The following is a 25,110-nucleotide window of genomic DNA, read 5'->3' as shown; positions in this document are numbered from 1 at the left end:
AAGAGGAACAACGTCACACCAGGCGTCATCGGAGGTACCAGCCCCCAGATCCACTCAATTAATTTCAACAGAGGCTCCTCCAAGCCGTCAAGAGGGATGCAGCCCAACCTGATGCACACAGGAAGTATGATGAAGAGACCCTCTTTGCCATGAGCCTGGTGCCAACACTGAAGAGGCTGCCTCAAAGAAAAGCAGCAGTCAAGGTTAAAATGTATCAGCTGCTTTTCGAAGCCGAGTTCAATGGTACGTTTTTTTTCTCTCCGTATCACAGGTAGTGTCATAAGTTTTAGCCGACCAGCTCACAGGAAGGACAGGAAGAGGAGAGGAGTTGTCTGGTTGTTGTTTTGACCTCCCTCATTGTACCATTGTCCCTTTCTTTTCACACACGTCAGATCCCTTTAAATTCAGTCAATTCATAAAGTAATTTGTTTATAAAGTCTTAGGATAGCATTCATTATTAGTGTTACCTAGATTTCTGAATTGACATAATTGAAACTCATACACCGGAGAATTCACAGATGCTCTTGTTGGTCTCTTACAAGACTAAAGGTGTATATATTTCATTCATTTAAAACCACTTGAAAACCAGGATGTTGAAACTTTTTGTGAAGTTATGTTCCATCGACTGGTCCGTGACGTCCAGGGGCCATTTGTTTGTTTAGCTGTGTTTTGTCTACACATGATCTTCTTTTTTCAGAGACAGAGACACACACACCTCTCCTCCACTCCTCTCTGTCCCTCAGATCTCCAGTGCCCTGCCCTCTCTCTCTTTATGGCCATGTCTGAAATTCCCCTACTACGTCTAGGCTTGTTGTTCTCTTACAGATTACAGGCTACACATTCATTTATTCATTTATTTTTTACACGCACACACACCTCTTTCAATAGTTGTATTTTTTAATTTTAAACAACATACCTGTCATGTTCTTTCCGGTACTTGAATACTTATTAAATTATACTGTTTTCATAGTCAGTTGTTTCATTTGTTTATTAATATATAATATATATAATATAATATGTTTATTAATATTATATAATATTATTAATATAATTTAGACATAATCTGTTTATTTCTTCCCTACACCTTTGCAGACTAAGACAAGATGAAAGTAAAAACACATTCTCTTCCTAATTAGTTTTTTTCCCACCTGTATTTTGTCAGGCCAGTGAACATGGTGGTAAACTGTACTATTTGTATGGACCCTAGGTTACCTAGGTTACCCTTTCCCTTTGTTATCATACTAACTGTATGTCATATAACCTTAATTAGTGCTCCCTGTAAGGGATTTCCTCCTCTTCGCCTGAAGAGGAGAGTCGAGAAGGATCGGAGGACCAATATGCAGCATGGTAAGTGTCCATGGTTCTTTTAATAAGAAATACTTAACATGAACACAACTGAATACAAAAACAATAAACATGGAACGAACGAAACCCAAAACAATACCGTGTGGTGAAAAACACAGACACGGAAACAAACAAACAGTGAAACCCAGGCTACCTAAGTATGATTCTCAATCAGAGACAACTAATGACACCTGCCTCTGATTGAGAACCATACTAGGCCGAAACATAGAAATCCCCAAATCATAGAAAAACAAACATAGACTGCCCACCCCAACTCACGCCCTGACCATACTAAATAATGACAAAACAACGGAAAAAGGTCAGAACGTGACAGTACCCCGCCCCCCCTCCCCCAAAGGTGCGGACTCTGGCCGCAAAACCTTAACCTATAGGGGAGGGTCTGGGTGGGCGTCGGTCTTTCTCCACCTCATTGTCCGCCTCCGTGGCCTCCTAAACACAGCGACCCTTCTAAATGGCCCCACTGGACTGAGGGGCAGCTCCGGCCTGAGAGGCAGCTCGGGACTGAGGGGCAGATCCTGGCTGACTGACGGCTCTGGCAGATCCTGGCTGACTGGCGGCTCCGGCAGATCCTGGCTGACTGGCGGCTCCGGCAGATCCTGGCTGACTGGCGGCTCTGGCAGATCCTGGCTGAATGGCGGCTCTGGCAGATCCTGGCTGACTGACGGCTCTGGCGGCTCCATGCTGACTGGCGGCTCTGGCGGCTCCATGCTGACTGGCGGCTCTGGACAGACGGGAGACTCTAGCCGCTCCGGACAGACGGGAGACTCTAGCCGCTCCGGACAGACGGGAGACTCTATCCGCTCCGGACAGACGGGAGACTCTAGCCGCTCCGGACAGACGGGAGACTCTAGCCGCTCAGGACAGACGGGAGACTCTAGCCGCTCAGGACAGACGGGAGACTCTAGCCGCTCAGGACAGACGGGAGACTCTAGTCGCTCCGGACAGACGGGAGACTCTAGCCGCTCCGGACAGACGGGAGACTCTAGCCGCTCCGGACAGACGGGAGACTCTAGCCACTCCGGACAGACGGGAGACTCTAGCCGCTCCGGACAGACGGGAGACTCTAAACCCAAAACAGTACCGTGTGGTGAAAAACACAGACACGGAAACAAACACCCACAAACAAACAGTGAAACCCAGGCTACCTAAGTATGATTCTCAATCAGAGACAACTAATGACACCTGCGTCTGACACGCCCTGACCATACTAAATAATGACAAAACAACGGAAATAAAGGTCAGAACGTGACACTCCCGCTCACCTGATGTACCATGCCAGGTGTGTATAATACTGACGTTAATGGGAGAGGGAAGGGGTTAAGGTGTGGTCTTTACTCCCAAATTTCACTTAAATATAACTTCCAAATGAAGAGAGACAATGATACATAAAGTAATATGGGGGAAAAAATGCAATTTTATTGACAACGGTGGATGGTTCTTAAAATAACCTTTGTTTTTAGGGGGCTCTTAAAAGAGCTGTTTCACTCCACGGCATGTGGCCATGGGACTTCACCTGCTGGCAATGAGAAGTAGGTGGTCAGCTTCTCCCTCACCTGGAGTGCCTGTCTGGGGGCGTGGTTGGCACCTGCCCTGGTGACATCAGGTAGGTGACCATTTCGCGTGCCCATCTCCATCTGGAGTGGCTCCTGGAATGACCTCTGCAGGTAGTTGTGGAGAACACATGTGGCCTTCACGCAGGCATCGACATTTGAGGGGCTGAGACCAAGCACTCTCCGATACATTCTCCACCGGGCTGCCAGAATCCCAAAGGTGCATTCAACAACTAACCTTGCCCTGGACAGTCGTTTGTTAAAAATCCTTACAGGCTTTGGCAATGGCAGCTGGCGTCCAGCGTAGGGCCTCATGAGGTTGGGTCTCAAAGGGAAGGCCTGGTCGCCGACGAAGACGTGAGGAACAGGTCCCAGGTCTTCAGCCCCAGGGAGCGATGCAGGTGGTGGAATCTCTAGGGTGCCATCCTGAAGTGCCTGGCCGAAGGCAGAGTCCCGGGGGGGGTCCCACCATCACTTCCCTTGCGGTAAGCACCAACATCGACAACACGGAAACAGTAGATGGCATCACGCCAAGAGTACAACTGAATATGTACGCTTGTAGTTGTAGAATTGCGAACCTGAGCACGGTGGAGCCTGGATTACTACATGTTTCCCGTCAATGGAGCCAAGACAGTTGGAGAAATTCCACCTCTCCAGGAACTCGGCAGCGATGGCCCTCCAGTCTTCCTCCTTGGGGACAGGAATGTATTCAACAACCAGACAGTCCCAAATGGCTTGTTCCACAGAGGGGACAATGCCTGCCACCGTGGACCATCTAACTCGGAAGCTGAATCCGATGGTCCTGTAGGAGTCCCCTGTCGCCAAGAATCTGAAATATAAATCAAAATAATTATCAATATTGTGTGTAACTTGAATTCCACCCACATATTATATGTACTCATATAGCTACCACATTACTGTTTATTGTGCTCTACTAATTATATTGTAATAGTCATCAACCATCATTAACAATGCCTTGAAACAGTACAATTCAGTCTATGATTATATCAATAAACTGTAGTCCAGGCCAACTCTACTCTTAGAAAGAATGGTTGTCACGTTCTGACCTTTATTTCCTTTGTTTTGTATTTATTTAGTATGGTCAGGGCGTGAGTTGGGTGGGCAGTCTATGTTTGATTTTCTATGATTTGGGATTTCTATGTTTCGGCCTAGTATGGTTCTCAATCAGAGGCAGGTGTCATTAGTTGTCTCTGATTGAGAATCATACTTAGGTAGCCTGGGTTGCACTGTTTGTTTGTGGGTGATTGTCTATGTTAGTGGCTTGTGTCAGCACAGGTCTCATTTGTAGCTTCGCGGTCGTCATTGGTTTATTGTTTTTGTATAGTGTTGCAGTGTTCAGTGTTTTCTTGATTAAAATTCACTATGAGCACATACCACGCCGCATTTTGGTCCTCTGATCCTTCTCGCCTCTCCTCTTCAGATGAAGAGGAGGAAGACCGTGACAATGGTACTATCTACTTAAAAGGGTTCTCTGGCTATCCCCATAGGAGAACCCTTTGAAGAACCATTTTTTGGTTCCAGGTTGTACCCTTTTTTGTTCCAGGTAGAACCCTTTTGGTTCCAAGTAGAACACTATTGGGTTCCATGTATAACCTTTTCCACAAAGGGTTATACCTGGAACCAAAAAGGGTTTTCCTATGGGGAAAGCAGAATGATGGAACCTTTTTCACTAAGAGTGTATGTGAGTCCAATAAGAATGTAATGAATGACTGTAACTATATTGAACAACAATGGGTCCTGGAGAAGACTAGCCTACCTTCATCAGGGATGAATGCACCTCAACTTTCTTTTCATTTGGTAACATTGCATAATTAAAAAAGGATTATAAACCAACTTTAACATGCTGCAAAAGTACATCTGATGTCAATTAAGGACTATTAACTAGAGAGCCCTTTAGATAGCTAGGTTGCACATAAAAACAATGTATCAAATATCAATCAATTATGGAATCAAAGGCTTTAAAAATTAACTAGAATTTAGCTTACCAGAGACAAATCGCCAGGTGTTCAACTGGGCTGATGGACTCCCGGTAGTTGGTATCCATCCGGGCGATCCTGGCTCCAACCATTTGTTGCAGGTGATCGAACTCGCTTTTAGGTCCAGACGAAAGTAACTTCGGAATTCCTCTCCACACAGTCGAAGCTCTTGAATTAGACGGTGGAACTCCCCTGCCTGCTTTCAGGACTTTAACCATCTCTGGACCCACACAGACCTGCGCTCTCGGTGGGGCTGGTCCCAGTCCAACAGCACGATGAAGACCACCTTCCTCAACGTTGGTCTCATACTCTGCTATCTTGACTATTTATTATTGCATTTCGGCTCTGCATTTTTTAGGGAAATTATATCATAGGCTCTTACAATTAATTTGTGGATGTCATCGAATAAATAATATACTTGGCAAATAAATGAATAAAAACGTAAAGAAATTCTCCAGTCAAACTGTTTTTATTATGTTGTCCCACATTTTTTTACTGGATATGTGTGCAGCAAAAATTCAACATTCACATTTTGCTCCTTTCTGTCAAGTTTACGCATACAATTTGATGCATACATTCGATAAATCCAACGTATGCACCACACAGAACACACTGCAACTGCCCCTGCAACGCAATGCTGCAAGGCAAACGCAGCGTTCCATTGGAAATGAATGTACTTCTGGTGTATCAAAACGCAATGACGGAGTCGGTGTGTTCAAAGCATTAGACCATTCCTCCATACATAATCTTTCCAGATCCTTGATATCCTTTTCTGCACTTATGGACTGCCCTCTTCGATTCAAACCACAGGTTTTAAATTAGGTGAAAGTCCGGAGACTGAGATGGTCATTGCATAATGTTGTTTTTGCTGCCAATTAACCAAATTATTTGTGGATTTTGATGTGTGCTTGGGGTTATTGTCTTTCTGGAAGATCCACTTGAGGATCTTAGTATAAATTAATTTAATTTTGGCGCATACAATACAGCTCAAACAAGTACACAAATAATAATAGAAAATCTAGAAATGTCAGAACCGATCCAATTAACAACCCAAATAACATTGTATCAGTAATCCAAATGCAATCTATGTGAATATTGTATATACTGTATAGTAGACTATCTTACATGAGTATACTTACTGGCCTACTGTGTCTTGCCTGAACCTTATGTAACAGACTCATATCCTACTCAACATTAATCACAGCGGGATACTGTTCAGTTCTTCTCTCTTTTCCATCACTGAACATCAGCACTTTAGAGATAGCTCCGAGAACACTACTACCCACAAACCCTCCTCTCTCTCTAATGGTCCTGCAGTGCGAGATGAAGTCTTAATCTCTGACCCCATGCTGACACAGGGCAGATGGCCGCCATCCCGCCAACAAACCATGGAAACGACCACTCTAATGTCAGATATGTCATTCAAAGTACAGTAGACACTGGAGAAATGTACAGCACACAGGAAGGTAAGGTACTGGAAGATGCATGCATGCTGCTCTGCATAGATCCTACTTCTGCAGTGCACAGCACTCTCCCTGTGTAACTGAGGCAATAAGGGGGTGCAGCGAGACAAGGAATTCCCCAAAGATCTGTCCTTTGATTCACTGATAAAGGTATGCTTACCTATAGTATATGATGGACGCTTCCCAACTCATCATGGGATTTTTTTCCCATGGGCAGCCAACTATCTTTCTGAATTACAGCAGAACAATTGACTTGCTCCCTCCCAGGCCCTTGTCTTAAGACTACAGTTTACTTATTAAAGTCCTGGCCTGCCACCCACCCACCACCCACCTCCAATCTCAACACACTCTCTCTCTCTCTCTCTCACACACACACACACACACACACACACACACACACACACACACACACACACACACACACACACACACTGCCAATCTCCATCCCTTCTCCTCCTGTCTGTCTCTGGGAGACCAGGAGACTATGGGGGAAGGAGACTGACAGTGACAGACTACTGCATACTCAAAGCTGAGGAGTACTTTTCATACATCTCCATGTGCTGCATTCACCCCTCACCCCAGCGCAACTGTAGATCCGGGTAACGGCAACCACTGTAAAGAACGTCACGCTGCATGCTTAGTGAGTACCACTTCCTCCTGATTCGGCTCACACTGAGGCTCAAACTCAGGACCTCTGCTTTGCTAGCACATGTGACCACCCTCCTGAAGCGTCTTAACAGTCGGCGCCTTGCAAAAGGCTAGCTAGTCGCTGGCGCAAGTGGGGACACTTCAGGGTGAGGAGTACGTTTTACACATCCCCATGTGCAACACATGCATTAGCCGAACATCAATGGTTTGATATTTGAGAGTCATTATTTCAAACATGAATAGAGCCTAGTCTTTCTAGTGCTGTTTTGAGCTTCTAACATGGTAGGGATAACAAAGAACGTAGTGGTTTGTGACTCACAGGAGCAGCAGCTCACGATAGGCAATTCATACACACCCAACACCGCCAAAACACAACCAACGCTGGTTAAAGCTCAATCTGATTGAATCTAGGCCCTAGTCTCTTTTCATTCCCAAAAGCTGTCTGGCTTTCATGTCCTTGCCGTTTCAATATTATTTTAATTATATATTAATTATATTATAAGCTTTTTGTTTTCCGTGACAAAATCAACAAACTGGTTTCTGTCCTAATAAAGAAGAACATATCTGTTTATTGTGATGTATGAGGGAAGCTGGATAATTACATTAAGGGAACACTAGTGTAGCCATGTTATTATCTGTGTGTATATATATACAGTACCAGTCAAAAGTTTGGACACACCTACTGTACTCATTCAAGGGTTTTTCTTTATTTGTACAATTTTCTACATTGTAGAATGTGAAGTGAAGTCATCAAAGCGATGAAATAACATATGTAGTAACCAAAAAGTGTTAAACAAATCAAAATATATTTTATATTTGAGAGTCTTCAAAGTAGCCACCCTTTGTCTTGATGACAGCTTTGTACACTCTTGGCCTTCTCTCAACCAGCTTCATGATGTAGTCACCTGGAATGCATTTCAACTAACAGTGTGCCTTGTTAAAAGTTCATTTGTAGAAATTCTTTCCTTCTTAATGCATTTAAGACAATCAGTTGTGCTGTGATATGGTAGGGTTGGTATATACAGAAGACAGCCCTATTTGGTAAAAGTCCATATTATGGCAAGAACAGCACAAATAAGCAATGGCAAATGACAGTCCATCGTTACTTTAAGACATGAAGGTCAGTCATGGAAAATGTCAAGAACTTTGAAAGTTTCTTCAAGTAAAGCCGCAAAAACCATCAAGCGCTATGATGAACATATTTTATGTACACGCTGCTATTTCCCAGTTTTGCCTTCTTGCCAGGTCGCCCTCGCAAATAGGTTTTTGACCTCAATGGGTATTACCTGGTTAAATTAACGTTCAATAAATGAAAATGAAACTGGCTCTCATGAGGACCACCACAAGAAAGGAAGACCCAGAGTTACCTCTGCTGCAGAGGATAAGTTCATTAGAGTTAACTGCACCTACTATTGCAGCCCAAATAACTGCTTTACAGAGTTCAAGTAACACACATCTCAACATCAACTGTTCAGAGGAGACTGCGTGAATCAGGCCTTCATGGTTGAATTGCTGCAAAGAAACCACTACTAAAGGACACAAATAATAATAAGAGACTTATATGGGCCAAGAAACAAGACCAATGGACATTAGACCAGTGGAACTTTGTCCTTTGGTCTAATGAGTCTAAATTTGAGATTTTTGGTACTAACCGCCGTGTCTTTGTAGGTTGTAGGATGATCTCCGCATGTGTGGTTCCCACCGTGAAGCATGGAGGTGGAGGTGTGATGGTGCTTTGCTGGTGACACTGTCAGTGATTTATTTTGAATTCAAGGCACACTTAACCAGTATGGCTACCACAGCATTCTGCAGCAATACGCCATCCCATCTGGTTTGGGCTTAGTGGGTATATAATTTGTTTTTCAACAGGACAATGACCCATAACACACCTCCATGCTGTGTAAGGGCTATTTGACCAAGAAGGAAAGTGATGGTGCTGCATCAGATGACCTGGCCTCCACAATCACTGAACCTCAACCCAATTAAGATGGTTTGGGACGAGTTGATGCGCAGAGTGAAGAAAAAGCAGACAACAAGTGCTCAGCATATGGTGGGAAGCTGGTTGAGAGAATGCCAAGAGTGTGAAAAGCTGTCATCAAGGCAAAGGGTGGCTACTTTCAAGAACCTAAAATCTGAAATATATTTTGAGTTGTTAAACACTTTTTTGGTACTACATGATTCCATATGTGTTATTTCATAGTTTTGATGTCTTCACTATTATTCTACAATGTAGAAAATATTAAAAATAAAGAAACCCCTTGAATGAGTAGGTGTGTCCAAACTTTCGATGGGTACTGTATGTGACATATCACTTATCAATTCAGTAGTAAACTTGCACAGAAATGAAAGTAAAGGGCAGAAGGTGTTGATAGAGGAGAGCTTAGTTTACCGACTCATCATCCTGGTATTTGTGGGAATGACAGGTTCTGTGACAGCAGCCAGTATCAGGGCAGTGACAGCGCAGACAGAGACAAGCACAGTACTTGAGGCAGAACCAATGGATCATACCTGAGATGATAAAAGATTCTACATAAGACTGCCATGACACACACACACACACAGAGAAAGAGAGAGAGATGGAGAGAGACAAATAAAAAGAGAGAGAAAATAGTACAATTAAGATATTACACTTGTATCCTTTCTAAAACATTGGTAGGCCAATATCAATAGGCCTACACCAGCATTAACAAATCTTCAAACATATAAAATAGTCATGGCACTTACCAAGATGAGAGGGGCACAAAATTTGATTATAGAAAATTAGGCCTACACCAAAACATTTAGGGGATTCATCAATCTCCCGCTAATCAGCTTCCGGGGAGTTTGATTCGCTGCGGATGACGTCGGCTGTTAGCCCTCTCCTCCCCTGGTTACTGATCATGGCACAATGTCTAGGAGTATAAAACGCAGGACCACTCCTTTCACGGCGTCTGGTGACTTCCTCTCATTTCCGTAGCTGGACAGGGGTGTGTGTTGCCCCGTGTAAGCGAGGATGGCGACGCTTGTGGAATCTGCAGACATTGAGACTTTAAGCAGTTCGAGCAACGTTATGGCATCCCCAATGTCCGCGAGTCTCTCGCACCGTTTTGACGACAACAAATTTTACCTGCTTGTGGTTATTGGAGAAATAGTCACGGAGGATCATTTGAAGTGTGCCATTGCGGATATAGAAAAAGGTAAGAAGACAGAGAGAGGGAGGCTACAGCCTTGCCCGGTGTTGAGGTGGTGTAAGCTATCCACAGCACAAGCATCACTTTATGTGTCGAATGCTTTGTCATACAACCATAGCCGACTTTCTATTCTTATTTGGAATATTGTGAAAATAACCACATCATGCGCCAAGTCTGGATGTCATGTTTTGTAACCTTGAACTTACTTTATGTATAACACAATCTCATTGTGGATACATCGACCTCCATAGGCATTAGGCTATAAAGCAATAGGCCACCTGAATGGAAAACTTAATGATTTTGTTGTTGTTGAAGTGATGTGATATTGCTGGTTGCGCGCACTGCCCCTCCCAGGTGGTATCTGTGGGAAGCGAAAATCAAACAGATGGCATCCGTCGACACCCCAACAACCTTTCCCCCGCACCTCTTCTCCCTGTCTCCATACACATTATATATAAGGACTGCAGGCTATACCTTTCCAAAACACAAACTATTCTGCAGTGTTACTTTAAATCAGCCACACGTGGTAAAGATGCCGAGAATGATTCAGCATTCTTATTGTGCGTCAATAAGACATATTATTTTTCTTGGGGTGTGATGCGCACCAGTGAGAGGGTATCGACCACCTAGCGTCTGCTTGTTTTGGTGTGGTGCATCCGTTATTTCGTTGTCAGAAATGTATACATAGGCCTATTGTTATAAAGGGGTCCAACCCTATTGTCCCTTCTACCCATGCGTAAATCATAAAAAAAACATATTTTCGGTGTTAAATAGCCTCGTCTACACAGTGCATTCTCAATTACTGAGACAGATTTTCTTCCACTGTGTCCATTTACAGAACAACAAAGGAAGGTGTAGGCTACTTATTGGCAGGTGTGGGCACTCCAATAATACCGTATTTTGAACACGGTGTTGCTTTGGCTACGTGCGTGAAAACCCTCCTCTTGGTGCTGCATCTTAAATCACCCACCGTGCCCGCCCCAGCGGGACCCATCCCATCCCCATCCCTGCTTTCTTGTTTCCGCATCCAGCTCTCTCTCATCCGACACCGGCATGTAGGCGTGGCCCACTCCGCAATGCGGTCCCTACGGAAAGTCGTAGGGAGCGCTAGTCAAACACAAAGGGCGTTTCTGATTGACAGGCTACTGGGGAAAGAGGTTGGTATGACAAGAAGAAACTATGGCGGAAGAACGAAATGTGTGGGCGGAAGAACAAAATGTGTGGGCGGATTACGGCACCATGTTTCATAAAATGTTGGAACAAAGGATTAAAAACCTGCTGAGGCCTAATTCAAAGGAATGATGTCTTTGAAAATGCATGCTATGGTTTTCCTACTGTCCTTTTTGTTTACAGTATAAACACACTATTAATAAAGCTTTCATAATTTACCCGTTATGTTTATTAGATCGGACAAAGTAGGTTTTCAGGCATATTGGCTAATTGTTATTATGGCAAATATGATCATATACCTACTACGCAAAGAATGAATGATTTTTTTAAAGGAAAAACTATACTTTTGTTTTGAAACATTATTATTGTTATAATAATTATTGTGTTTGGTAGCTTATTATTACTATTAAATATCTGTGATTTGAATGGGTTGATGCTACTAGTGCCATGACCTCATGTCAAGTCAAATATCAAACAGGAATTGTACACAACTGCAACAGTTCCAGTAATCCTTCGTCATCTTCCAGGAAGGCATTGTTTCTCCTGTTGAATCATGTTCCACCTTATTATTTTCCTAAATACTATTTTTTAACTGCACTGTTGGATCACTGTTCTTAATATCTTGTATTATATTGACTCTTTTTTATTTATAGGCACTTCAGAAACTATTTTTTATCACCCATCTACACACAATACCCCATTATGACAAAGTGAAAACGTGTTTTTAGAAATGTTAAAATGTATTGAAAATGAAATATAACAATATCTCATTTACATAAGTATTCACAGCCCTGAGTCATATCTTTGTAGAAGTATCTTTGGCAGCAATTACTGCTGTGAGTCTTTCTGAGTAAGTCTCTAAGAGCTTTCCACACCTTGATTGTGCAACATTTGCCTGTTATTCTTTTAAAAAATCTTCAAATTGTCCTGCTGAAAGGTGAATTAATCTCCCAGTGTCTGGTGGAAAGCAGACTGAACCAGGTTCTTCTCTAGGATTTTGCCTGTGCTTAGCTCTATTATGTTAATATTTTATATTTATCCTGAAAAGCTCCCCAGTCCTTAATCATACAAGGATATCATAACATAATGCAGCCATCACTATGCTTGAAAATATGGAGAGTGGTACTCTCCATATTGGTGTATTGGATTTTCCCCAAACATAACACTTTGTATTCAGGACAAGAAGTTAATTGCTTTGCCATTTTTTTCCAGTATAACTTTAGTGCCTTGTTGCAAACAGGATGCATGTTTTGGAATCTTTTTATTCTGTTCAGGCTTCCTTCTTTTCACTCGTCATTTAGGTTAGTATTGTGGAGTAACTACAATGCTCTTGTTCCATGCTCAGTTTTCTCCTATCACAGCCATTAAACTCTGTAACTGTTTTAAAGTCACCATTGGCCTCATGGTGAAATCCCTGAGCGGTTTCCTTCCTCTCTGGCAACTGAGTTAGGAACGACACATGTATCTTTGTTGTGACTGGGTGTAATTGATACACCATCCTAAGTGTAATTAGTAACTTCACCATGCTCAAATGGATATTCAATGTCTGTTGCCCCCCCCCCCTCCACAATTTAGATATTTTTTTGTAAAACATAATTCCACTTTGATATTGTGTGTAGACTAGTGACAAAAAAATCTAAATGTCATCCATTTGAATTCAGGCTGTAACACATGTGAATACTTTCTAAAGGCACTGTATATATGGTATGTTGATTTTATCTGTAATATTATATGAATTGAATTGGGTCAAGTTAGTAGCCTTGCATTGGTGTGGCTTTGCAATTGTATTTTAGCAACACAGGAAATGTTCCTATTTTCCAATAAAGTTCATCAGAGTTTAAACACACCCAGTTTCATTACAGTAAGTAACAGTGTCATGTAGAGAGGATAGATGACAACAGAACCCAGGTTATGACTCAGCCTTGGCTAGCAGCACCACCCGCAGCCCCTGGCAAACTAAAGCTAAAGCACTTTATAGATATTTCCTATTATAGATTTCCTCTCTCATGCCAAATGGTACATGTTCATTACAGGACAGACCCAATGAAATGGAAGAGTGAGACCAACTTTGAATAGATGCCGGTGACATTGAGACTCATGAATTGAAAAAATCTGGACCTTTTGCCAGCTACAAACCAAAGCTAAGGCCCTTGATGCAAAATCTATGGGGAATATTGATTGTGTGCCAGCCTCTGCCAGGCTAGCCTAGTGATGGATGAAGTGGGTTCTGCACTCATGTCATTCTTTCCATTGATTGTTTTGTTTTCTGTGCAGGGATTCGCTCATGGGACACCAACCTCATTGACTGTAACCTGGATCAGGAACTAAAGCTCTTTGTCTCCAGACATTCAGCCCGTTTCTCTGCAGATGTACGAGGTAAGGTCAAGCACAAAAATGTAAAGAAGTTACAATGCAATCGTGCATGTTTACCAAAGGATATTCACCTGTACATCACGTCTTTACAATTTCAAAGAACATCTCTCTCTCCTCCCCCTCTCTCTCTCACACTACCTCTATTTCACTCCCTCTTTCTCTCACTCCCTCTCTTTCACTCCTCTCTCATTCACACCCTCTCTCTCTCACTCCCTTGCCCTCTCTCATTCACACACACTCTCTCTCTCTCTCTCTATTTCTCTCTCTCACACTCCCTCTCTTTTACTCCCTCTCTCTCACACTCCCTCTCTTTCACCCTCTCTCTCTCTCACTCCCTCGCCCTCTCTCTCACTCCTCTCTCATTCACACACTCTCTCTCTCTCTCTCTCTCACACCCTCTTTCATCCCCTCTCTCTCACTCCCTCTCTTTCACTCCCTCTCTTTCACTCCCTCTCTCTCTCTCTCTCTCTCTCTCACTCCTCTCTCATTCTCTCTCTCTCTCTCCCTCTCTCTCAATTCAATTCAAGGGGCTTTATTGGCATGGGAAACATGTTAACATTGCCAAAGCAAGTGAGGTAGATAATATACAAAAGTGAAATAAACAATACAAAGTAACCGTAAACATTACACTCACAGAAGTTTCAAAAGAATAAACACATTACAAATGTCATATTATGTATATATATATACAGTGTTGTAAAGATGTACAAATGGTTAAAGTACAAAAGGGAAAATAAATAAGCATAAATATGGGTTGTATTTACAATGGTGTTTGTTCTTCACTGGTTGAACTTTTCCTGTGGCAACAAATCTAAGGTCAAATCAAAGGTCACAAATCTTGCTGCAGTGATGGTAGTATTGCTGCAGTATTACACCCAGTAGATATGGAAGTTTATCAAAATCAGGTTTGTTTTCGAATTCTTTGTGGATCTGTGTAATCTGAGGGAAATATGTGTCTCTAATATGGTCATACATTGGGCAGGAGGTTAGGAAGTGCATCTCAGTTTCCACCTCATTTTGTGGGCAGTGTGCACATAGCCTGTCTTTACTTGAGAGCCAGGTCTGCCTACGGCGGCCTTTCTCAATAGCAAGGATATGCTCACTTGGTCTGTACATAGTCAAAGCTTTCCTTAAGTTTGGGTCAGTCATAGTGGTCAGGTATTCTGCCACTGTGTACTCACTGTTTAGGGCCAAATAGCATTCTAGTTTGCTCTGTTTTTTTGTTAATTCTTTCCAATGTGTCAAGTAATTATCTTTTTATTTTCTTATGATTTGGTTGGGTCTAATTGTGTTGCTGTCCTGGGTCTCTGTGGGGTGTGTTTGTGAACAGAGCCCCAGGACCAGCTTGCTTAGGGGACTTTTCTCCAGGTTCATCTCTCTGTAGGTGATGACTTTGTTATGGAAGGTTTGGGAATCGCTTCCTTTTAGGTGCTTGTAGAATTTAATTTAATTTAAATTTCTGGATTTTGATCATTAGCGGGTATTGGCCTAATTCTGCTCTGCATGCATTATTTGGTGTTCTACGTTGTACACGGAGGATATTTTTGCAGGATTCTGCATGCAGAGTCTCAATTTGGTGTTTGTCCCATTTTCTCTCGTCTATGTCTCGCTCTCGCTCTCACTCCCTCTGTCTCACTCTCTTTCTCACTCCCTCTAACTCTCTCTCTCTCTGTACTGTGGTTAGTTACTAGGTGCAGTAACCCCCAGCAGTGTACAGTGTGTGATCTCTGAGCTGTCTGAGATTGTATTATGTATCCCTGGATCTGCAGTGTCAGTGGTGAGCTTTGCCATGTCCCTATAGTGTGGGCAGTGAAGGAGTAGTCCTAATGGACTAATGAGTCTATAGCTAGCAGGACATCTGGTGGGCAGGGTGCCCTTGACTGGGAACAGACAAGAGGTCCCATTTTTTTAACCTTATGCCGTACCAATAACCTACATGTTATTTCATTGTAATTACACTGTGAACATTGCTTTTATTAGTATGTAATATTGTCTCTATTGCACAGTACGACCCACAGTACGCCTCTCTCCTAAGAGAGATATCACTGAGAGAGGTGTTGATCTCAGTGTAGGAGGAGAGAGGCGTTGATCTCAGTGTAGGAGAGAGATAGGAGAGAGGTGTTGATCTCAGTGTAGGAGAGAGGTGTTGATCTCAGTGTAAGAGAGAGTTAGGAGAGAGGTGTTGATCTCTGTGTAGGAGAGAGGTAGGAGAGAGGTGTTGATCTCTGTGTATGAGAGAGGTAGGAGAGAGGTGTTGATCTCAGTGTAGGAGAGAGGTGTTGATCTCTGTGTATGAGAGAGGTAGGAGAGAGGTGTTGATCTCAGTGTAGGAGAGAAGTGTTGATCTCAGTGTAGGAGAGAGGTGTTGATCTCAGTGTAGGAGAGAGGTGTTGATCTCAGTGTAGGAGAGAGGTGTTGATCTCAGTGTAGGAGAGAGGTGTTGATCTCAGTGTAGGAGAGGGGTGTTGATCTCAATGTAGGGCTGTCTGTCTTTTGGCTGAGGAGGTGAGGGCACACTCACGCTGAGCCCTTTGAAGACATTAGTGCCAATGGGCTGCGTGTGCGTGTGCGTGTCTGTGTGTGTGTGTGTGCCTGTATGAGTTCACCTCTCTGACCATGGGCTGTGTCATTGTCAACCGACAGCTGGTGAATCAGCAGTTTGTATATTTACATACCTAGAGGTTTGCATATTTAATTTGATTTGATCACCCATGTCAAGCAAATGGTGTTGTGATGTCAGTTACGTGGGAGTGTCCTAAGTAGATGCAGTGGATTGCATTGAATATTCTCCACATCAATGGAATATTTTTCATTTCATAATAAGAAACTGTAGATTACAAATACACCTCACATATGATACATACAGATGTAAACCCTAAACCAGTGGGCTGTCTTTTTACAGGGTCTAGCCAAAAAGCATGATATCGACTGCTAAGCAGTGACACAACAGGAGTCTAAAACCATTTCACTTTCACTGCACTGAGGATGAAAAGCTTTTGGCTTTTATTCTTCTTCTGAGGTACACTCTGCCCTCCTACTTGTCCCCCATTTTTATTTTCTCTCCTCCATACTTCCCGGTTCTCTCTTTCCTCCAAGCAGCCTCTCCCTCTCTCCCTCTCTTTCTTTGTGTGTTGTTGCCATGCAACGTGGCTCAGATGCAGATGCAGAGGAGACTCCTGGGTAATTAGCGGAATGAACCCCCCAGTGGCCTGGGTCTGGGCTTCAGAATAAAGGAGGGAGGGAGGGATATATAGGAGGTATGAACGGATGGAGGTAGGAAGGTAAGGATAGAGAGATTAACTCCCCAGTGGTCTGGGTTTCACAATAAAAGAAGGAGCGAAGATAGAGGGAATGAGGGAGGGATAGAGTGGTGGAGAGAGGGAGGGAGGAAGGAAAGAGAGGGATGGATGGATGAAGTGTAGAAGAGAGGGATGAATTCAGTGGAATATGGTGAAAACAGAGACTTAAAGAGTCAGCGATACATAAGCAGCAATACTGGCTATGTCTGTCAGGGAGGGATGGTTTCCTCTTTCACTTTCGATGCATAGGCACATCTATCTCTCTCTTTCTCTCTCTCTCTCTCTCTCTGTCTGCCTGGGGAGTTGCTTAGTCAGTCAGCCAGTGTAATCTAATCTGCTCTTTAATATCGACTGAATTTAATGCCTATCAAAGGACTTAAAAAATGAGCTCATATGGGTTCATTTTATTTTGTCCTATTTCATTATTTTTGTTGTTGAAATTCCTCAAATAAACTCAGAAAAAAAAGAAACATCCCTTTTTCAGGACCCTGTCTTTCAAAAATTATTTGTAAAAATCCAAATAACTTTAGGGTATAAACACTGTTTCCCATGCTTGTTCAATGAACCGTAAATGAATGAACATGCACCTGTGGAACGGTCGTTAAGACACTAAGACACTACTGTGATTATTATTATTTTACCCTGCTGGTCATCTATGAACATTTGAACATCTTGGCCATGTTCTGTTATAATCTCCACCCGGCACAGCCAGAAGAGGACTGGCCACCCTCACAGCCTGGTTCCTCTCTAGGTTTATTCCTAGGTTCTGGCCTTTCTAGGGAGTTTTTTTCTAGCCACCGTGCTTCCACATCTGCATTGCTTGCTGTTTGGGGTTTTAGGCTGGGTTTCTGTACAGCACTTTGAGATATCAGCTGATGTAAGAAGGACTTTATAAATACATTTGATTTGATTTAAGAGCTTACAGACGGTAGGCAATTAAGGTTACAGTTATGAAAACATAGGACACTAAAGAGGCCTTTCTACTAACTCTGAAAAACACAAAAAGAAAGATGCCCAGGGTCCCTGCTCAGCTGCGTGAACGTGCCTTAGGCATGCTGCAAGGAGGCATGAGGACTGCAGATGTGGCCAGTGCAATAAATTGCAATGTCCGTACTGTGAGATGCCTAAGACAGCGCTACAGGGAGACAGGACGGACAGCTGATCGTCCTCACATTGGCAGACCACGTGTAACAACACCTGCACAGGATCAGTACATCAGAACATCATACCTGCGGGACAGGTACAGGATGGCAACAACAACTGCCCGAGTTACACCAGGAACGCACTATCCCTCCATCAGTGCTCAGACTGTCCGCAATAGGCTGAAAGAGGCTGGACTGAGGGCTTGTATGCCTGTTGTAAGGCAGGTCCTCACCAGACATCACCAGCAACAATGTTGCATATGGGCACAAACCCACCATCGCTTGATCAGACAGGACTTGCAAAAGGTGCTATTTGCTGACAAGTCGTGGATTTGTCTAACCAGCGGTGATGGTCAGATTTGCTTTTAGGAGGAATGAGCATTACACCGAGGCCTGTACTCTGGAGCAGGATCGATTTGTAGGTGGAAGGTCCGTCATAGTCTGGGGCGGTGTGTCACAGCATCATCGGACTGAGCTTGTTGTCATTGCAGGCAATCTCAACGCTGTACGTTAAAAGGGAAGACATCCTCCTCCCTCATGTGGTACCCTTCCTGCAGGCTCATCCTGACACGACCCTTCCGCATGACAATGCCGCCAGCCATACTGCTCGATCTGTGCATGATTCCCTGCGAGACAGGAATCTCAGTATTTTGCCATGGCCAGCGAAGAGCCCGGATCTCAATGACATTGAGCATAGCTGGGGCCTGTTGGATCGGCGGTTAAGGGCTAGGGTCATTCCCCCTAGAAATGTTTGGGAACTTGCAGGTGCCTTTGTGGAAGAGTGGGGTAACATCTCACAGCAAGAACTGAAACATCTGGTGCAGTCAATGACGAAGAGATGCACTGCAGTACTTAATGCAGCTGGTGGCCACACCAGATGCTGACTGTTACTTTTGATTTTGACCCCCCTTTGTTCAGGGAAACATTATTCAATTTCTGTTAGTCACATGTCTGTGGAACTTGTTCAGTTTATGTCTCAGTTGGTGAATCATGTTATGTTCATCCAAATACAGTGCCTTGCGAAAGTATTCGGCCTCTTGAACTTTGCGACCTTTGCCACATTTCAGGCTTCAAACATAAAGATATAAAACTGTATTTTTTTGTGAAGAATCAACAACAAGTGGGACACAATCATGAAGTGGAACGACATTTATTGGATATTTCAAACTTTTTTAACAAATCAAAAACTGAAAAATTGGGCGTGCAAAATTATTCAGCCCCTTTACTTTCAGTGCAGCAAACTCTCTCCAGAAGTTCAGTGAGGATCTCTAAATGATCCAATGTTGACCTAAATGACTAATGATGATAAATACAATCCACCTGTGTGTAATCAAGTCTCTGTATAAATGCACAGGAACTGTGATAGTCTCAGAGGTCCGTTAAAAGCGCAGAGAGCATCATGAAGAACAAAGAACACACCAGGCAGGTCCGAGATACTGTTGTGAAGAAGTTTAAAGCCGGATTTGGATACAAAAAGATTTCCCAAGCTTTAAACATCCCAAGGAGCACTGTGCAAGCAATAATATTGAAATGGAAGGAGTATCAGACCACTGCAAATCTACCAAGACCTGGCCGTCCCTCTAAACTTTCAGCTCATACAAGGAGAAGACTGATCAGAGATGCAGCCAAGAGGCCCCCGATCACTCTGGATGAACTGCAGAGATCTACAGCTGAGGTGGGAGGCTCTGTCCATAGGACAACAATCAGTCGTATATTGCACAAATCTGGCCTTTATGGAAGAGTGGCAAGAAGAAAGGCATTTCTTAAAGATATCCATAAAAAGTGTTGTTTAAAGTTTGCCACAAGCCACCTGGGAGACACACCAAACATGTGGAAGAAGGTGCTCTGGTTAGATGAAACCAAAATTGAACTTTTTGGCAACAATGCAAAACGTTATGTTTGACGTAAAAGCAACACAGCTGAACACACCATCCCCACTGTCAAACATAGTGGTGGCAGCATCATGGTTTGGGCCTGCTTTTCTTCAGCAGGGACAGGGAAGATGGTTAAAATTGATGGGAAGATGGATGGAGCCAAATACAGGACCATTCTGGAAGAAAACCTGATGGAGTCTGCAAAAGACCTGAGACTGGGACGGAGATTTGTCTTCCAACAAGACAATGATCCAAAACATAAAGCAAAATCTACAATGGAATGGTTCAAAAATAAACATATCCAGGTGTTAGAATGTTAGAAGTCCAGACCTGAATCCAATCGAGAATCTGTGGAAAGAACTGAAAACTGCTGTTCACAAATGCTCTCCATCCAACCTCACTGAGCTCGAGCTGTTTTGCAAGGAGGAATGGGAAAAAAATTCAGTCTCTCGATGTGGAAAACTGATAGAGACATACCCCAAGTGACTTACAGCTGTAATCGCAGCAAAAGGTGGCGCTACAAAGTATTAACTTAAGGGGGCTGAATAATTTTGCACGCCCAATTTTTCAGTTTTTGATTTGTTAAAAAAGTTTGAAATATCCAATAAATGTCATTCCACTTCGTGATTGTGTTCCACTTGTTGTTGATTCTTCACAAAAAAATACAGTTTTATATCTTTATGTTTGAAGCCTGAAATGTGGCAAAAGGTCGCAAAGTTCAAGGGGGCCGAATACTTTCGCAAGGCACTGTATGTATTAATGTTAAGTTTGCTGAAAAGAAACGCAGTTGACAGTGAGTTTCTTTTTTTTGCTGAGTTTACATTATTTGGAGCCACTTAGTTTTTTTGTTTATAGCTTTTAGTCAAATTAGGCCTTTTATCATTAGATGAATAACACTCATCTTTAGGCTAATCTGCATGTCATTGTGTCCTTGATAGAGAATATGAGCTGCAGGCAACAACTCAATTAAGTCGTAATCACTCCATTGTCTGTGATTGTCTGTGATTGTCTGTCATTTGGTTCCGTGGCAGGGTGGGTAGAGGTCAGCGGAGGCCTCTCAGAGGCGGAAGAAATAAAAAAAAAGTGAAACATTTCAAAAATTATTATTTTTAGATAAAACTACACTAAATATATTCACGTCACCAAATAATTGATTAAAACACAATGTTTTGCAATGAGGGTCTACAGTAGCCTCAACAGCACTCTGTAGGGTAGCACCATGGTGTAGCCGGAGGACAGATATTTTCTGTCCTCCTCTGGGTACAATACAAAACCTAGGAGGTTCAAGGTTCTTAGCCCCTTCAGTAAACTTACACAGTAATTATGACAACTTCTGGAGGACGTCCTCCAACCTATCAGAGTTCCTGCAGCATGAACTGACATGTTGTCCACCCAATAAAAGTATCAGAGAATGAATCTAGTACTGACAGCATAAGCTACAGCAAGCTAGCACTGCAGTACATACAATGTGGTGAGTAGTTGACAGAGAGAAACACAATAGTTGGGCAGTTTTAAATAAATACATTTCTTCAAAAATTAAGGGGAAACAGCAGAAAGAGAGAGATAGCTATATTTCATTGTTAGGAGTTAGGAGTTAAGAAAACATCCCTTGCCTTAATTGTCGAAAAAAGTGAGGAGAGAGGAAACCCCAACATAATTAGTTCTATAATCAATAGCCTAACTGTTAAATGTGCCTGGCTTTAGAAATCCTCCATATATAACTACAGAAATAACACAGATCCTGCTTCTGTTGCCTGTTTGAGTGTTTGTTTAATAACCTACTGATTCCGTGAGAGGATAAACAATTTCACAAATTCAACTGTTTTTAACCTTTGCTATGCTGTAACAAAGGCTTTACACATTTATTTAGTGTTGTCTACACTGTTCCAATTTGTCAGAAAAATGATATTTATAATAATAACAACCCTCCTTTTTCTTGATATCCTTATTGTTATCATTACTATTATTATTATGATCATCATTATAATAATAAGTAATGCCATTGTCATTAGTAGGTTTAGTATAGCAGCCTTGTATAACCACCAGCTGTAGTCCTAAGAGCGCATGCTGTTTAGTGTTAATACCGTAACTTACTTAGGCCTATATTTCAATACTTATTATATAGGCTACAGTACTCTATGGATCAATCATTCATTCGTTTATGTCATCACACAGAATATGAGTCATTCATGATTTGAAATGCAATCAAGAATTTTAGATTTAAAATAAAATAACAAATTGACACTTGAATAATTAGCATAAACAATAAATAAACCGTTCCATTCATGAAATTGCATTCCCGATTGAATATGACTGCTTTTAGTCTTTGCTGTAATAAAGGCTTTACAATAAATCAATAAAAACCGTTACAACAGACTCTCTGGTACGCTTATTTAGTGTTATTTACATTGTTCCAAACGGTTAGAAAATGATATTGTAATCTAGCAGCACCTGTTTAACACACATAATATGTATGCAGTGTTTGCTCCTTACCTTCTTTTTCTTGATCTCCAGTATTTTCCACAACTAGTCACATTTATTCCATACATCAGAGTTCCCCTTTACCTCCTGAGCAACCAGTAAACATTCCCCCATTTTGAGTTATTTTGTCACATCCTCTGCATCCATTTTGCTGTCACGTTTGTTACGGTTTTCGGAGTTTGTTATAACCAATTTATTGATGTGATTAAGATATGCTATAGGTAAGGCCCTATTGGTCACGTGCATGTGATGCATACATGTGCCACATAAAGAGAACAAGGGTTGAGGGAGTAGGTTTGAGGGATTTTGGTATCAGAACTTTTCAGTCAGAAATGGCTGTAATTATGTTGCAGCTTCAGCATGATAAACACTGTTGATGTTCTGTGGTGGTCGCTGCAGCAGGGAGGAGAGAGACAAAACGGGTGCTAGTCAGTCACTTACTGTCATTTTTTTCATTTACACAGTGCAGCAAGTCTGATCTCGGTCCGGCACAATCAAATCAATTGCGGTCCGACTCCTTCTAGTCATTTGTATATCTTTATTATTTCATCAAACAGTGTGCTTAAATCATCAGACAAGCTCTGTGCATATAGTTGATTTGATTCAAACACATAGGTTGTCTCTATATATGGAAAAATACATATACAAATTTTTTTAACATTTTGACCAATCGATTGGTCGAAAGAACAGACGACTCTCGGTCAACCAAGATTTTTTTTAGTCGGACAGCCCTACAAGGCGGTAATGAATGTGTCACTGTCTGTCACCTTGATTACTCCAATTTGTCTCTCGACCTACGTTATAAACTTTAATTCGTAGTCTAGGTCGTAGCAACCTCATGATGAGTATAGTGAAAAATGTTGTATCATGTAGTAGTCTTTACCTATTGATGTTACATTGAGCTGGGTGAATGGAATACAAATGACAGTCATCCAATATGCTGTAATAGAAATAAGGCCATGTTCATAAAAAAATACAAATCCCCCTCCCTAATCTTAAACGGCACCGACTGCCACTGATAGAGATAATTCTGTCTGTCTGATGCCTGCAAGGCTGTCAATCCTAGACAGAGGATGGGTGCATTCTCTCTCTCTCTCTTTTTCTCTCTCTCTCTCTCTCTCTCTCTATGATTCTCATTCTCTACTTCCCCTCCTTCCATTCTTGTCTATTCCTGTCTCTGTCTGTCTCTCCCTCCATCGCCTTTTTACATGTTTGTGTCTCCCTCATTCATCTGCTTTTCTCCTATGCCTGACTCGGCACCCTCTAACCTTCTCCACCACTGTCTTTCTCTCTCACTGGAGTAGACAGTAAAAAATGAATAGACAAGAGATGTCGATTTTCCCTGTGTTTCAGTATAAGTTTTGGTAGTCTAATAATATAGTGACAAGGATTTAGGATATGTGTATGCTATTAAAGATAATTGAGATAATAAGCTCCCAACAGAAAAATGACGACGAATGTCTATTAGCATTTTGCATACTGTATAAATGATAGTGTTTTTCATGTGTAAAATGTGGTATGCTGGTATGCTTTTAAACTGCCTTCATTGGTCTGGTTTTAACCCTGCTTCCCCAATAGATCAAATTAACACACAATTTAAGCAAATGCACCTGTGCTAATGTTAAGCTTTGAAAACACAAAACGCCTACATACTAATAGTGCTATTACACACAGTTAATGAAAACAATTTCATCCTGCATAAACAGACATCTGGAGAACATGGATGTCACTAGTTGTTTTTTCTCGCATGAAGCATGATCGGTCCTCAACAGAGGAGGGAGAGAGGGAGAATGCAATTACCTGTCTGCTTGATAGATGATCTGCTGTCCATCCAATTGTGTCAGCTAGCACAGACCCGTTAGAGGAAGGAGGGACAGGGAATTAGAGAAAGGAGGATGGAGAGAAAGGAGAAGGATGGAGGCAGGGAAAGCAGAGGGGTGGAGGGAGGAGAGCCCCACTGCCACACAGGGAGTTAGCTATGCAAACAGCAGATGGCTCTATGATACTGTAAGTTTCCATTCCTGTTCTCAGTCTTTGCTGCAGACAGCAGAGCTGACTAAAGAACAACTGGAGAATTAAGAAGTCACCTCTCGCTCAACACCCAATCTATCAACCCTTCTTCCCTTCTGGGATGTGATAGAGAAAGACAACATGGCAGATTCCAATCAATATTAATGGAAAAGTCAGATCAGTTTGTCATGCTTTAATTGCCTTCAGATCAGATTGTCATGGATGTACTGTAATGTATATGAGAACATGAGGCATGAGCCCACATGAGCCCATTTGTGGAGAACTTTAAAGATGATCTATATATCTAGATAATGCAATAATCAACAACATTATTTGTTTTATTACTAATTTATTTATCACACTTCAAGTCGCTTGACATGTAGCTTTATAACTAATGAGGTGTGGTGGTCTTACTGGCGCTTTCACACTCGCCGAAGCATCACCCAGGTGGGAGCTTCATTTCAGTTGTTGACGATCCAACCTATCTACGGAGGAGGAGGAGCTGTAACTTTAGAAGACCATGAGGTGCCAGATGAAGAGCTCTGTGGTCTGTCTGTCAGATGTCTCT

The 25,110-nt window shown here is 42.3% G+C and overlaps 1 protein-coding gene and 1 pseudogene across 1 annotated transcript in view; one reads left to right on the top strand and one right to left on the bottom strand.

Moving 5' to 3' along the window:
* Positions 1 to 2,846: 2,846 nt before the first annotated feature.
* Positions 2,847 to 5,219, bottom strand: LOC149983193 (uncharacterized; annotated as a pseudogene).
* A 4,251-nt stretch (positions 5,220 to 9,470) lies between these two features.
* LOC110523380 (microtubule-associated protein 1B) overlaps positions 9,471 to 25,110 on the top strand; it is a 32,693-nt gene continuing 17,053 nt past the window's right edge. The window contains exons 1-2 of the mRNA XM_021602041.3: positions 9,471 to 10,199; positions 13,638 to 13,739. Of these exons, the coding sequence (XP_021457716.3) occupies positions 10,016 to 10,199; positions 13,638 to 13,739 (286 nt within the window). The 5' untranslated portion in view covers positions 9,471 to 10,015. The remainder of the gene's footprint in view (positions 10,200 to 13,637; positions 13,740 to 25,110) is intronic.

The sequence above is a fragment of the Oncorhynchus mykiss genome, chromosome 5, assembly GCF_057628025.1.
Source record: "Oncorhynchus mykiss isolate SJ-2025 chromosome 5, ASM5762802v1, whole genome shotgun sequence".
Lineage (NCBI taxonomy): Eukaryota > Metazoa > Chordata > Actinopteri > Salmoniformes > Salmonidae > Oncorhynchus > Oncorhynchus mykiss.
This window is presented reverse-complemented; position numbering and strand designations above follow the sequence as displayed.